The following is a 14,754-nucleotide window of genomic DNA, read 5'->3' as shown; positions in this document are numbered from 1 at the left end:
ACTCCTGACATCTTTTTTTTTTTGGTGGGGGGAGGTAATTAGGTTTATTTATTTGTTTGATTTTTCAGTGGAGGTACTTGGGATTGAACCCAGGACCTCAGGCATGCCAGGCATGTGCTCTGCCATTTGAGCTATACCCTCCCCACCGTGACATCTTTTGAATATCCCGATAAAACAATTATCAAAATCATGAACTCCAACTTACTCAACACAACAGAAATCATTCCTCATGACATGATTGTTAGTCCCTTCACAATTGGACCATTCTCAGAAAGTGCTCCTGCTGCTTTCCATTGGTTTTCTATCGTTAGATAAGACCTCAACCCATATCCACGCGTGGTCAAGGCTGCAATGAACAGCGTGGCAAGAGCAATCCCAGTCTTTTCTCTAAGACACTATAGTAACTCTTAGGCAGCCACACTGAGCTTACTGCTAAAGGAGAATGCTTAATTTTTCTGCATATTTCATCCTATCTTAAATACACTAAAGGCAACTGGTTTGGTAGAGCCAATTACACAATTTATTAAATGTAATTGTTACTCTGTTGATACACACTTTCCAACTTTAAGTTTGGCATAGGTTTTAAATACTAATCACCTTATGCATTAGAAAAGTTGTTTTCTTCACTATTCCCTTTTCTTCATTGCTTATTTTGAGGAATTTTTTCTTCACTACTCCCTTTTTTCTTAGCTTTAAGAACGTCTATTCCTTTCAGAGAGATCTTATTACTGTACCTTCTAAAATTCTGAAAATGATGTATAAAGCAATCAACTTTTTTTTTTTGGTTGATGAGAATCTTAAAACAAAATCACTCTCCAGTTTTCATTAGCTTTCACTTCAGTAACTTGGCGTTAATTAGAAGCTGGTCCAGAGTACTATTACCTCTACTGCTTCTGCTAACCCTTCTGAAATGCAACTAGAACAAAGACACGTTTCTAGCTGAACAAACCTGCTGTTGAAATAAATTCCCCCATTACAACTACCTCCTTCCTCTGTAACAGCTTTGTGGTTTCTTATTGTATCACTGACAACCTGTTTCTTTTCTTTAAGTCACAACTTGTGTTTTTCTCTAAACAACATCCCAATGTTCTTTACTGTGCTCTATCTTCAAGTTTCTAAATTCTCGGGCAGATATATTTTTATTTTCTTGACATAAAATAATATATCTACTCCAATTACTTATTATTAGAATTATTTCTTCAAAACAAGATACGGAATTCCATTCTCGTAATTTCAGGGACAAGTTCCAACACACAAATAACATCAATACCCATTTTATATTTACTACTTGCATTAAAGGACAAGTCCAGACCCCAGCCGTGTCTAAGGTTTGCTGTCCCTTCTAAAGTAGCTCTTCCCTCTTCCACATTCCCACAGTCCGTCACTTGCACCTCTTTCACAGAAACTCAGGTTCTGCCTCACGTTCGTACAGACATACGCACTCCATCAGAGAAGATGTTACCTGAGGCCAGATACTTCTCTGTTCCTCTTGGTAGGTATCATCTGACAATGAACTGCTCATACTTAAAAATATTTCTGGTATTGTATTAAATTCATTAGCACCAAAAAGGTTTGATTAGGAAGAAGTGTGAGTGGGAAGGAATTTCTGGAAATTCATGTTCTACACAGCCTTACATCCGTAAATATTTCTCATATAGAGAAAATAGGCTTTTTAATAGATTTAATCCCAGCCTAACAACAATCTGACATATTTTATCAACTTTAAGGTATGATTTTTCTTCACATTTTATCATCCCTGAAATTTAGACGAGTCTTACAACTCCATGGGATGCTATACATACCTCACAAGTGTTTAAAAGTTCTCAGCTACACGTAAAACAATGGTGGGGTCTGAAGACTGATGATATATGCATGATACTACTGGTGTACTTTAACATTAGATGTTTCCTTTCACTAAGTTTCAATTTCCTAGAGTATAAATGAGATTCAGAATGCCTATCTCATAAGCGTTAAATGTAATCAAGCCCAATAAGGTTCTTGCCACATACTAACAGCTAATTAAAGGTAGCACTCTATTTCGTTATCTTCACCATCAACAACAGCAACATCATGACCTTGCCTGACAGGGAACTGAGAAGAGAGGAAAGCTCTAAGTTGTAAATAGTGAAACACCATCTCTGTCTTCTGTTCTCTACTTCCAATATATAAAATTAATTTCTAAAATGTTCTCAGTGGATTCGTAAGTTGTCAGAACACATTTTGATTACAGAAAAAAAAAAAAAGTAAAGGTCCTGAGAAGACTGATCTTCCTAGTAATAAGAAGGTGAAAAAAATCACCATAATTTAAAAAAACCAAATGATAGAATATATATAGCAGTAACTCTAGAGACCACAAGAGGGGGTTATAAACCTTTTGAGGCTGTTGCTGTTCCAGGAGTTGCTGTCTGAGATGCTCAAGATTTTGCTGCTGTAGTTGTTCTGCTATCTGATGAAAAATGGAATTGTTCACAGATTCTGAAACATGAGAACTAAAAGGAAAAACAAGTGGATATACATTTTAAAATCTAATAAAGATAATATGAAAATAACTGAATGTTCAAAAAGAACACCCCAAAATGCCAATTAAATGGAACATACTCTACTGTAATTTTTACTTTACAAATATTAACACAGAAAATACCTCAGAACATTAATATGTTAAAATTGAAATATACTATTCAATAGTGTTTCAATAGATAGTACATTAGAGATACTCTGATGAAGATCTGATATTACTGTCTCACACTATTAAATACATATAAATTAGTACTCTTCACATTAGAGCACTTTAAGAAAATCTCAAAACATTTATAAAAACGCTTGAAAGTATTCAAACATTGTCACTCTTTAACTCCTTCTTTAACTATGAGACAGTGGGGAAAATGGTCGATCCATCAGTACATGTGAAATCTACAATCAAAACTGATCATATAAAACTAATCTGCTTTCTTTAGAAAAGCATTCACATTATTAGGTATGTTAACAGAAACAGTGTTTAGATAAAAGGTAATAATAATTTAACTATACTCTGGGAAATTCACACCTGGAATACACCTGGAATTCTGGGTGCCACAAGGTAAGACATGAACAAAAAAGAGGGCATCCCATAGGGGGCAATCAGGATGGTGAGAAGTCTTGAAACAGTTGAAAAAAAGTGTACTTCATCTGGAGCAAATAAACCTAAGGGGAAGAATGATACCTATCTTCAAATACTGAATGGCTATGTCTCAAAAGATAATGGAGCAAATTTGTTTCCTTGCTTCAGAAAGCAAAACGGATCAATGTGTAGAAAACAAATCAAATAGAATTCAGTAACAAAAGATCATACAATATTAATAACTACTTAACTTCTTGTCATAGAAGGCATTAAAGCAATGGAGAAAAACCAGGACTATTAGGACTATCAAGACTATTAGAAGAGATTCTTAACATTGTTCAGGACATGTTACAAATGATCTCAAATGCTTCTTCTAACTTTATAATTCACAATCTAAAATACTAGTTTTTAATTTTTTCAAGTAGAGTATCATAAGCATATTATCTGCACTTTCATATATTATATAAATATATATTTAATATATTGCCACAATATAAAAAACTCATGACCTCTGAAAGAAGATTCCCAGAAGCTTTCCCACTCATCATCTCATTCCTATTTTCCCACCTTCCAACCCCTATTCTCCAAAAACCTCCTTCCCACTGGTCCTCTCATGAACCCACCCAGAACCTAGGGCTATGCAGAATTGTTTGGGGAGGGGAGGAATTGCTAATCTAAATAAAAACATACAACCCATTTCTTTAAAAACAAAACACCTACAACTCTTACTTTTTCCTTCTGATTAGTCTGATATACTCCCAGAATTTAGTGTACTTCCTAGAAGTGACCAGTGGCACTAAAAGCAAGCTTCTTTCCTATTATTTCAAATATACTTACAATTGAGTTAAATAATTTAAAAGTTTAATAGAGATACAGAAAATATCACTAGATTTATCAACACACCAATTTTCCAATAAAAAATTTTGATATATCCCAGCTGTTTTCAAATTTCCTTAGAAAGAGTCAATACAGGGAGGCAACAAGCAGCAATTCCACCATCCTTCCGATGTTAGCGGTCAAAAGCTCAACTCAAAGCAGACTAAGCAGCTCAGATGGCAACATCCTATCCAATGCTTATAAAGGTAAGAGAAAAAAGGATGGCTTTTAAGAAAAACATAACTCTTACAGTTGAGAAGTTGGAATTTCCTTTTTGGGTTCTTCACTATGCTCAGAATCTTCCCCAAAATCAAATCTATCCATCAACTTCTAGGTGGGGAAAAAAAAAAAAAAAAAAAAAAAAAAAAAAAAACAGAGAGAGAGAAAGAAACAAATGTAAAAGTGCTCCACACAAATAAAAGCTATGAATGCTATTCTGAAGGTCAATGACATCCCATTAATCATCTCTATCATTTAATATGTATATATTTCATCATTTTATGCTACACTATAAATTTTATTTGAGCAGATCTTTACTTTTCTTTAAAGCATTTTGACAGACACTGCTTTATGAAGCAAAACAAATCATGACAAATTATGTAAAGAAGCTTTCCTGTGAACTTTCACATCCTTTACAGTTTTAAGTTTAGCACATTAAAATTATAGGGCAGACACCCTAATTAATATATTTGTAACATCCGTAAAAGAAATGAGAAATTTCAAAAAATAATAATATGCCTTAACAGTAAATACACAAGTTTACTGACCAGTTATCTCTAGCCAAAAGAATGTTTCAAGTGTAAATTATAAAATTACTGAATTTCGTTTGGAAATTTTAACCTTTTGTAAGATCTACATCTTACATGATACAGTGGATGTTAAATTATAAAACAGTTCTATGAAAAAATATAATTTACAGAATTAGAATCTATATGATAGTATAGAAAATTTAACTCTTCATACAAAACAGGTCCTGTTATCTTAATTTCTACCTTGTTAAAAGACACTCCCTGTTCCAAGGGATTAAGGGTGTTGGCTGCTGCAGCAGCTGCTGTGAGCTGTGCTGTGAGAGCCTGGAGCTGAACGACAAGACCAGCATCCAGGGCTTGCAGGATGGAAGGCTGAGGCTTCTGCTGCTGTATCTGTAAAGTCTGTATTAACTGCTGTAGCTGAAGGGTGAAAAAAAAAAATTAGTACAAACAGGGGTTGGGTTTTATCCATAAGAATGCCCATCCAAAACTTATAGTCAATAAAATTTATCACTCTACAGTCTGGAGATCAAGAAAAAATATATACTAACTCAAAACAATTTTTTTAAATTAAGATTTTACGTGTGTGTGCCATATATAATACAGCCTTTAATAAGTCTGTCTTGCTTCTGAAGTCAGAGAACTTTAAACAAAATAAAATGATCATACTATGATAAACAGATAAAGAACTCATCACAAACAGACTGATTTTTTTCACTAAGCTTTTCATCCCTTCTTCAATTAGCTCCTTAATCCCTGTAAAAAGGACAGGCACTTACAACAACTGCTTTTGCTCTCGTTCAGTTTTACCATCTGATAACATATTCCTGAAAACAGGAAAAAAAAAAATCTGTCCCTTGGAGCAGTCTGAAACTAAGGAAATCAAAGGTGAACAGTGTCAAGAAGAGCTGAAAGAAATCTGTTCCCCCTGTTCACCCCTCTCTTAAAAATTAGAAATAGGAAAATCCTGAAGCTATTTCAGTTATGCAGACCCTACATACATTCTAGAAGTAATTAACACTTTCCTATTCAAGATCTAAACCCAAGTTAAATCGGAAACTTATCTGTTTAGAATAGAAAAATAAAAACAGCAAAGCTATTGCTGAGCAAGACATCTGCACCATCTAAGTACAGTTCAATTTACAGTGGGAGAAGGTACAAACAACATGCAAGATGACAGTAAACAAAATAATGTCATGCCTACCTAAAACAGCTGCATTAAGAAACAAACTAGTCTTTACCTTATCAGGTAAACATTTACAACAAACTACTAATGTCATAGTAAAGAAAATACAAAAAAAAAATGACAGTTGAGTTACTGCACTAGGAAGCTCAGAACAGGATGGATGAACAAAAGGAGGGAGGGAGAGGAGGGAAGAAGGAAGGAAGGAAATGTCACGTTTCTCCTTCACACATTTTAACTGCTCTCACTGACACCCCCTCTTTCCCCCCTTAGCACTGTTATTCTTTCAGTCACCCAGGTTCAAACCTCTAAAGGATCCTACTTTTTCCTCTACTCTGACTTCATATTTTATAGATTACTGTGTCTTCTTGACGCTTGATACTACTCTTCTGGAAAATCCATTCTCCTGTCAAAAGTATTTTTTAATGTATCTTTTAAAATGACATTTGCTTTATGAATTATTTCTAAAATATCATTATCACAAAAAATTAGTAATTCCATTAATTTAACCTAACATCCAATTTGGTTTCCTAACTGTCCCAAAAATGTAGAAACTCAATCCCATCTAAGACTATAAATGAACTGATTTTTACATTTTTAAAACCATTAGAATGGTTCCTTTTTTTTTTTTTGAGATTTTCCTTTTAGAGAGTCCACAACCTTACAATTTTTTCACATATTCATTACTTTCTTTCCATTATCACTAGTACCAAAAGAAAAATACTCTGTATCTCTAGATTCTTCTCTCATCATTCAACTACTGTTCATATCATGTGACTTCAACATAAAAGTCTCTGGCAATTCCCTACTGCTTAGTATATGAAGCCTTTATTTCTCAGTCCACCATTTGTATCTTTTGAAACCCAGATCTCACACTTAGGTCTACCAATTCAACTCTGTCACTAATAATTTACATGCACAGTACATCTTATCCTCCAGACAACTTAATTCTAAAATATCTTGTCTATAACCAACACTGTTATGCCTCTATACATCATTCATCTATTCCACAAGAATATACTGAATACCTACCTATAACCTAGATACTGGAGATACTGCAGTGAACAAAACAGACAAAAATCCTTGCCCTTAAAGAGTATGCATTCCAGTAGGAAAAGACAGAACAAAGTAAATTATATAAGGTATTATAAGTGCTAAGGAAGGAAATAAGGCAGGTGCAGAGAAGAAGAACATAGAGGATAAAAGGCAGTTTCTCAAAGATGCCTTTTCTTGGCTATTCTACTTCTGACGTCTTCCCCCAAACCTAGTCACTCTACAGATTTACCCTACTTTAAGTCATATATCACTATTTAAATAACGTTTGTCTGTCTCCCCTAAGATAGAAAGATATCTTCTCCAAAGAAGGTCTCCCTGCCTTGCTACTGCAGTAACAATAGCACCTAATAATGTTCAGCATAAACTATGTGCTAAATCAGTATTTTCGTGTAGAATCAATAATTTATAAAGTAATCTTTAATGACATAAAAGTGTTCATAATGCCTTACTAAATGAAAAAAAAAAAAAGCAACTTACAGAGTACCATACATAGTGTGGTCATTTTTACAAAATAAACACATACTCTTTAGGTGGTACATAATGAAACAATACGTTAGGAAAATAATGAGTTATAAATCATTGCTAAGAAAACAAAAAAGCTGCTCACCTGTTGGCCTTGAGGACTTTGTAAGATCTGAGCTACAGCTGCAAGTGTATCTGTATTTGTTATCTGAGATACCCACGGATCAGGTAAACCTTGAACCACATTGGCTGGAGTAACAGGTGTCACAGGAGTTCCTTTTAGAAAAGGCATCAAACCCACCCCAATAAATGTTAGTAAATAAATAAGACTTGAAAAGGTAGAGAGAGAGTTGTTCTGCCACTTTTATAAAATATGTAAAAATTTATATTAATGTAATTTTATTGTCTCTATTTTGAAAAACCACTACAGAATTAGGTAGGTTAAGGAAAAAAAACACCAAAAAGAGCTACCCATACTTGTTCTCAATTAGCTAAGCTCCTACTTTAAAAGAGCCTATAATACTTGGAAATCATTGAAAATCATTAAAAATCTTACTAAAGCAGAAAATTAAATGACATAAGGAAACAGTCAAAATGCAATCTTTGATGAAAAAATTATTAGTGTGTAAAACATAAAGCTATTTTTGTTCAAAAGTGTGTGTGTGTACACACATACCAAAAACTAAATATATATCAAAATGTTAACAAATGTAAGTCTTAGATAACAATAAAAAATTTCAAATATCATTTAACTACTTTCCTCAAAACCCCATAATTTTGAGATTATTGCAAAATTTTCTTGGTTCTATTAAGTTTTTTCAGGGTTCTCTATAAGTATTAAGTACCCTCAATTTACTATGAATATCAAATTGATTTATATGCAAAGTTTAAAAGATTACAGAAAGTCTAAATCAGGAAAAAACTTAACTGACACACCAATTTCCCCAGCTGATTTATGTGTCTAGGGATTTAAAAAACTTAGCTATTTAATTTTCAGAAAAGAATTATACACAAATAATTTAATTTTATTCTTCCTTCAAATTACATTTCTTTTCATTTACCAGACGTTAGACAAATTCTCCTGCACTGTCAAATTGTTATTTCATATCTGAATAATCATCTGACACATACGAGTAGACCATTCCGAATATAATCTCTATCAGAGCAACATACCTGGGGTATTGCTCATAGCAGCAGTAGTACTGGCCAAAACAGGTGTGACGACTGGAGGAGGAATCCCTGCTGCCATATCCAAAAGAGGTTGGATAATCTCACTCTTAAATACATTATTCTTCTGCCATAAGTTTAATACCCTCACTATTTTACTCTGGAGGAAAAAAGAAAAAAAAGGTATTTTGATTTTTTTGCTTTCAGAACCTTAGCACAGTCGTTACATAGAGAGGCTACTTGGGCAGTGGATAGGAAGGATGGATTAAAATACTTCTATGGTACTTTCCATACCTGAAACTATGTTTCTATAATTTTGCATCTACTAACCTTATCTCACTTGGAAAATATGTTCATTTTGACGGAGATACAAGCTTATGAAAGGCGTATTTAGCAGAAAGAAGGCAGGAATGCCAACCAGGTTTCACCTTCTATGTGAGCTCTAATGAGATGGTTATAGTGTTAAGGATTTTAAGGCAGAATCAGGATTCATCTCAGCATTTACAGTTGATTTTTAACTTTCTCTTTAAAAACAGTAACTTTAAGACAAATTCCCTATCTTGTGTGACTTTTTTAAAAAATTTCATTTTAAAACTAATGACAAGAGAGGGTGTATCCTCACATAAGAATTTAACCAAATTTACTTTCTGTCACAACTATTCATAATATAAAAGCAGATTAGTTACTGACTACTGTAATGCTACTTAACTCCATTACCAGAACAATTTAAGTAACAGAGGCTAAATTTTAAGTATTAAAAAGAAACTTCTATTAAATTATCTATTTTATAACAGCAAAATAAGGAATTTTAAGAATACCTGGTTCATCTTCAAATCCTTTATAGTATTATATTGGCATATTTTCAAACTATATCCAAGCTAAACTAACATGCATATTTTCATATTTCTAATAAAGCGTAAAAAAGTTACACAAAGAATGCTTCACACTTTCTGATTTAACTATTTCTCCTAAGATGTGGGCACTGAGAAAGGGCCTAATATATTTTGGCTTTGTATTAAAAAATATTTCAGTTCCCAAAATACTCACCAAGTACTTCAAAAGTAGCCAGCATCTGATAAGTATCATTCTAGGTATCCACCAACAAACAAATAAAGCCTCTCTTTTACAGAATGAGATACCAGTTTCAACGTAATCTTTCCTACTATGGTTATTTAAAAGAAAAAAAAATCCCTATACCCTAAACTTTGTTAGAAATGAGAAACATTATTAGGAAGTCTACAAATTCCAGACTGATTTGTTCATTGTAACTGACAGAAATCCAAGTCCAAACTAGTGAAATTTCTAAATCAAACGGTTTAAGTTACTTCAAAACATGTTTATATAAAATTTCAAATGCGTTATTTTAGGTGGGATTTTAAGGCATCTATTTTAAGACTCAATTATGATACGTCACTTAAAAATCAGAAGTATTCTTTCTGCCTGCATAGAATTATCGAAGCACCTAAGCTAATTAAAAGAAAAAACCTGTCTCAAGAAGCAAATCCAACACGTTTACAAAGAATGAGACAATAATAAATTTATCTCCATATCCATCCATCACATGAGACTTCTTTTCTGATTCAGCTATGTAATAGTTATTAAAAATAAAAACTACTTAATCTTCTTGCACTTGAGAGGATGTAAAAGATTTGTGGTGAGCTTTTAAGTTTTGTGGCTCTTCCTTAGAATGACAGTCTTAACCTATTCTTCCTTTTTCCTATTAATCAACATTGCAATCAACTGTCAGAAAAAGGACACTAAATTTCCAAATCAGCATCCTAGATACATAAGCTTCTAATAACTTTGAGCACATATGAGATAACGAATCCCTTTTTATTCTCTCTCAGGGCCCAAAGCTTCTGTTTTACACGGTATAGAATACTTATCCATTCAGATCCAGCAGACCTAGCAGTGTTGCTTCTAGCACTAAGAAAATTCCACCATAACAAAGGAACTTGGAAATGCAGTTAATTATTTTATACTAATTGCTTGGTAATTCATTTTTCACAGACACTAAATAGATAAATATCAGCTCAAGTCGAAAAATCAAAATTCTGAGTTGTTTTGTGTGTAAATAAACAAGCTTTTAGTATAATTCCAAAAGCTTATTAGAGCCACTTTCTTTAACACCAGTTGCTTCAATAAATCAAGCAGCAGCAAAATGAACTACATCTTTCCACTCTGTTTAAGAAGAGTCTAATAACAAAAAGGAACATGAATAGTACACTAACTAAATATTCAAATTCAGAATAACTAAGAGTAAATGATAACACAATAACAAGATAATCTGAAGAGTCTCATTAAGACCAAAAGGGTAATTATTGCAATGACTTAAAAAAAAAAAAAGCAACATACCTTGTCATCTCCAGGGCAACGATATAAATTCTGGAAGGTGCTAATGATGTTATTACTAAACCTGGGTGCAAACACATCCTTTTCTTGACCAAACTGATGTCGAGATTGTCGTACAATGGAGTCAATAACATAAAGCCCAGGTACCTTGTATTCTGGTTTACACTGATGAAAAAAAGAAGAGTGGGAAGGAAGCAAATAAGAAGGTTAAAATTCTTGACAGACGAATGTCACCTTAAGTGCTATATACAAGCCCCCAAACATTGCTCACGATAAGGTAATGAACATCCAGACGCTGGTAATGAACATCCAGCACATCCATTGTGCTGGGTACTGCACAATCTGTCTCTGTAAATAGCATTTGAAAGAATTTACTCTGGCTACTTCTACATATTCAGTTCAACTGCCAATGACCTCAGTTCCAAAACAGTACTGCATAACTAGCTTGAACAACAAAAAACAAAAAAGGTACTGTTATAACAGAAAAATTGTTTAATAATGTTGAAAAGCTACATAGAAGGAAAAGCAAATTCAGGAAAAAATTTGGTAAAAGCATTGCCAACATGCCTTAGACTTCATCTGAAACATATAACAAAAGGATTTTCGTACTAATGAAGGAACAAATCAAATGGCAAATTATAACCTTCTAAACATACTGAACCCAAAGTTTCAAAACTTTTCTCAAATATCACACCTACACTAAAGACACTATCATTATGATTCTAGGAATCTATCCTATGAAGACATTTTTTAGCTACTCCATTGATCAATGTTTCTCAACCTTCTTATCTATTAGAAGAACATGAAAGTCTCCTACTTTCCTGAGCACAATCAAGAGTCCTTATCAAGCTCACTGCTTCCATTTTTTCCATACCCAGAAGCATACAAAAACCTGCCTCCCAAACATACACTGATTAAAATGGAATGATGGTTGCAAAAAGTAGGTTCAAATTTTGGGTGTAATTAGTCAATTATTTCACCCAAAGTAATTTCATGGAAATCATATATGGCACTAAATCAAAACTGCACTCTTGAAAAACTTCTTGGAAACCCAAAGACCAATGAGAAAAGGATCCTCAATCCACCTCCAACACACACACATGCTTCTAAACAGGATTTTCAGCCAAGACAACGAGTAAGTTCATTCTGCAAAAAGACAAGATGTTCCTTCAAATCCTTCTGAAGAACCTTCTCCTTAAAGTCATTATTAGGAAAATAATGACACCTTTAGTATCAATTCACAAGGATCTATTGCAAGGTGCTGACTGTTCAGTGCTTGAAATATTTTTAAAAAGAACAAGCAAGATTAAACAAATGGAACCTAATTAAACTTACAAGCTTCTTTTACAGCAAAGGAAACCATAAGTAGAACAAAATGACAACCTACAGAATGGGAGAAAATTTTTGCAAACGATGAAACCGACAAAGGCTTGATCTCCAGAATATGTAAGCAGCTCATATGACTTAGTAAGAAAAAAACAAACAACCCAATCCAAAAATGAGCATAAGACCTAAATAAGGAATTCTCCAAGGAAGAAATACAAATGATCCTCAGGCACATGAAGAAATACTCAGTATCACTAATTATCAGAGAAATGCAAATCAAAACTACAATGAGGTATCACCTCACACCAGTCAGAATGGCCATCATTCAAAAATCCACAAATGACAAATGCTGGAGAGGCTGTGGAGAAAGGGGAACCCTCCTACACTGCTGGTGGGAATGCAGTTTGGTGCAGCCACTGTGGAAAACAGTATGGAGATTACTCAAAAGACTAGGAATAGACTTACCATATGACCCAGGAATCCCGCTCCTGGGCATATATCCAGAAGGAACTCTACTTCAAAATGACACCTGCACCCCAATGTTCATAACAGCACTATTTACAATAGCCAAGACATGGAGACAGCTTAAATGTCCATCCACAGATGACTGGATAAAGAAGCTGTGGTATATTTATACAATGGAATACTATTCAGCCATAAAAACCGACAACATAACACCATTTGCAGCAACATGGATGTCCCTGGAGAATGTCATTCTAAGTGATGTAAGCCAGAAAGAGAAAGAAAAATACCATATAAGATTGCTCATATAGGTGGAATCTAAAAAAAAAAAAAAGAAACAACAACAAAAAAAACATAAATACAAAACAGAAACAGACTCACAGACATAGAATACAAACTTGTGGTTGCCAAGGGGGCAGGAGTGGGAAAGGACAGACTGGGATTTCAAAATTTGTAGATACTGACAGGCATATGCAGAAAAGATAAAACAAGATTATACTGTATAGCACAGGGAAATATATACAAGATCTTGTGGTAGCTCACAGCAAAAATAAAATGTGACAATGAATATATGTATGTTCATGTATAACTGAAAAATTGTGCTCTACACTAGAATTTGACACAACATTATAAAATGACTATAACTCAATAAAAAAGTTTAAAAAAATTAGTGAAAAGCAGGACATCTCTTTATTAAAAATCATCTATTCCCCAATGCCAAAAACATAGATAAAATAATCTTATATATAGTTTTATTTTATAAAAATGATTATATTGAGAGTAAGGCAGAAAAGAACTTATAAGTTGCTGGTAAGAGTTTTTTAAATTAACACTGAATGGTAAGTAACAGAAGCAATTAATGCAGTGAGTTTTTTTTTTTTAAACAAATATACCCTTTTCTTTGATTTATAACAAAAACTCTGGTTATAAACTCACAATACAGAAGAATCATGAGTACACAACACAATAAATGGGCCTTTCTGGCCAACTATGAAGATTCCAAAGCTTCAAAAATACATTAGCAGTTTTAATATTAAGCTATAAAGACTAAGGAAAAAAATTCTTCCACAGTATCTTTGGAAACACTATTAAGATATTGTGGGACAGAATTTCCTTCACTGATAGACTATGTTTGCCACATAAAATGGCAAAAAAAAAAAAAAAAATTAAGTGTGGTTTAAATGTTGTAGTTGTTTTAAAATAACAACATTTGGTCAATTTGGCTAAATCACCAACTAGAAAATCAAGAGACGAATTAAGACAAAAATCTGAAATGTTTTTTAAATCTTTTTAACTTCTACCAGCAGTGAAAATACAAGCATTCCTAATACTCTCCAACGTCATGAAGTATGTTTTACACTTTGAATAACAATTGTGGCTGTACAAACCACTGAAGGATACTGACCGTAGCATGTAAGAGAAAAGAGCTGTCTCAGGATAGTTTTATACCTAATACCAAATGAATTCTCATAGTTAACATGTAGATCGCCATGTCACCCAAATCTGGGTGACAGTTGTGTTTCCTCGGGGGAACCCGATGCACAGTGGGCAATCAACATGTTAACACTGCATGGTTCCAACAGAAGGAGGGGAAAAGGAACCACTGTGAGACAGCCAGAGCATTCACTTCTTCACAAGGTGTTCAGGAGAAAGTTTTTAACCAGAGCCTAACTTGCTGCGGTTTTATCAGAGCTTAACTGACCTGGGGGAAGAGAAATATTCAAGTCCAGCCCACTCCAGCCATCCTGTCCTACTGAAGAGGAGACGGAGAGAGAGAGAGAGACAGACAGACAGACAGACAGACACCCACGGGAAGTTCAGAGTCTACAGGTACAGGCTCTGTAAAAAACCTACAACTAACATCATACCTGATGGTGACAAACTAGTTTTCCTACTAAGATCAGGAACAAGGTATGGGTGATCCCTCTCACCACTGCTTTTCAACATCATACTCAAAGCTCTGGCTAATGCAATAAGACAAGAAAAGGAAATGAAAGGTATATAAACTGGGAAGGAAGGTTCAA

General features: G+C 33.8%; 1 protein-coding gene across 10 annotated transcripts in view; it reads right to left on the bottom strand.

The window, feature by feature from the left end:
* SCAF8 (SR-related CTD associated factor 8) overlaps positions 1 to 14,754 on the bottom strand; it is a 191,643-nt gene that overhangs the window by 137,227 nt on the left and 39,662 nt on the right. For 9 of the 10 annotated variants that reach the window (XR_004322075.1, XR_004322072.1, XR_004322073.1 and 6 more), the window contains 6 exons: positions 10,946 to 11,107; positions 8,597 to 8,750; positions 7,569 to 7,699; positions 4,966 to 5,142; positions 4,224 to 4,303; positions 2,372 to 2,489 (listed from right to left, as the gene is read on the bottom strand). Coding sequence is in view for 4 of the 10 variants with exons in the window: in XM_032485235.1 (XP_032341126.1) it covers positions 2,372 to 2,489; positions 4,224 to 4,303; positions 4,966 to 5,142; positions 7,569 to 7,699; positions 8,597 to 8,750; positions 10,946 to 11,107 (822 nt within the window). In the remaining 6 variants the exon portion in view is untranslated. The remainder of the gene's footprint in view (positions 1 to 2,371; positions 2,490 to 4,223; positions 4,304 to 4,965; positions 5,143 to 7,568; positions 7,700 to 8,596; positions 8,751 to 10,945; positions 11,108 to 14,754) is intronic. The other variant, XM_032485236.1, reaches the window with a different exon arrangement.

Source organism: Camelus ferus, chromosome 8 (assembly GCF_009834535.1).
Source record: "Camelus ferus isolate YT-003-E chromosome 8, BCGSAC_Cfer_1.0, whole genome shotgun sequence".
NCBI lineage: Eukaryota > Metazoa > Chordata > Mammalia > Artiodactyla > Camelidae > Camelus > Camelus ferus.
The sequence above is the reverse complement of the archived record's forward strand: the minus strand, read 5'-3'. Positions and strand labels throughout refer to the sequence as shown.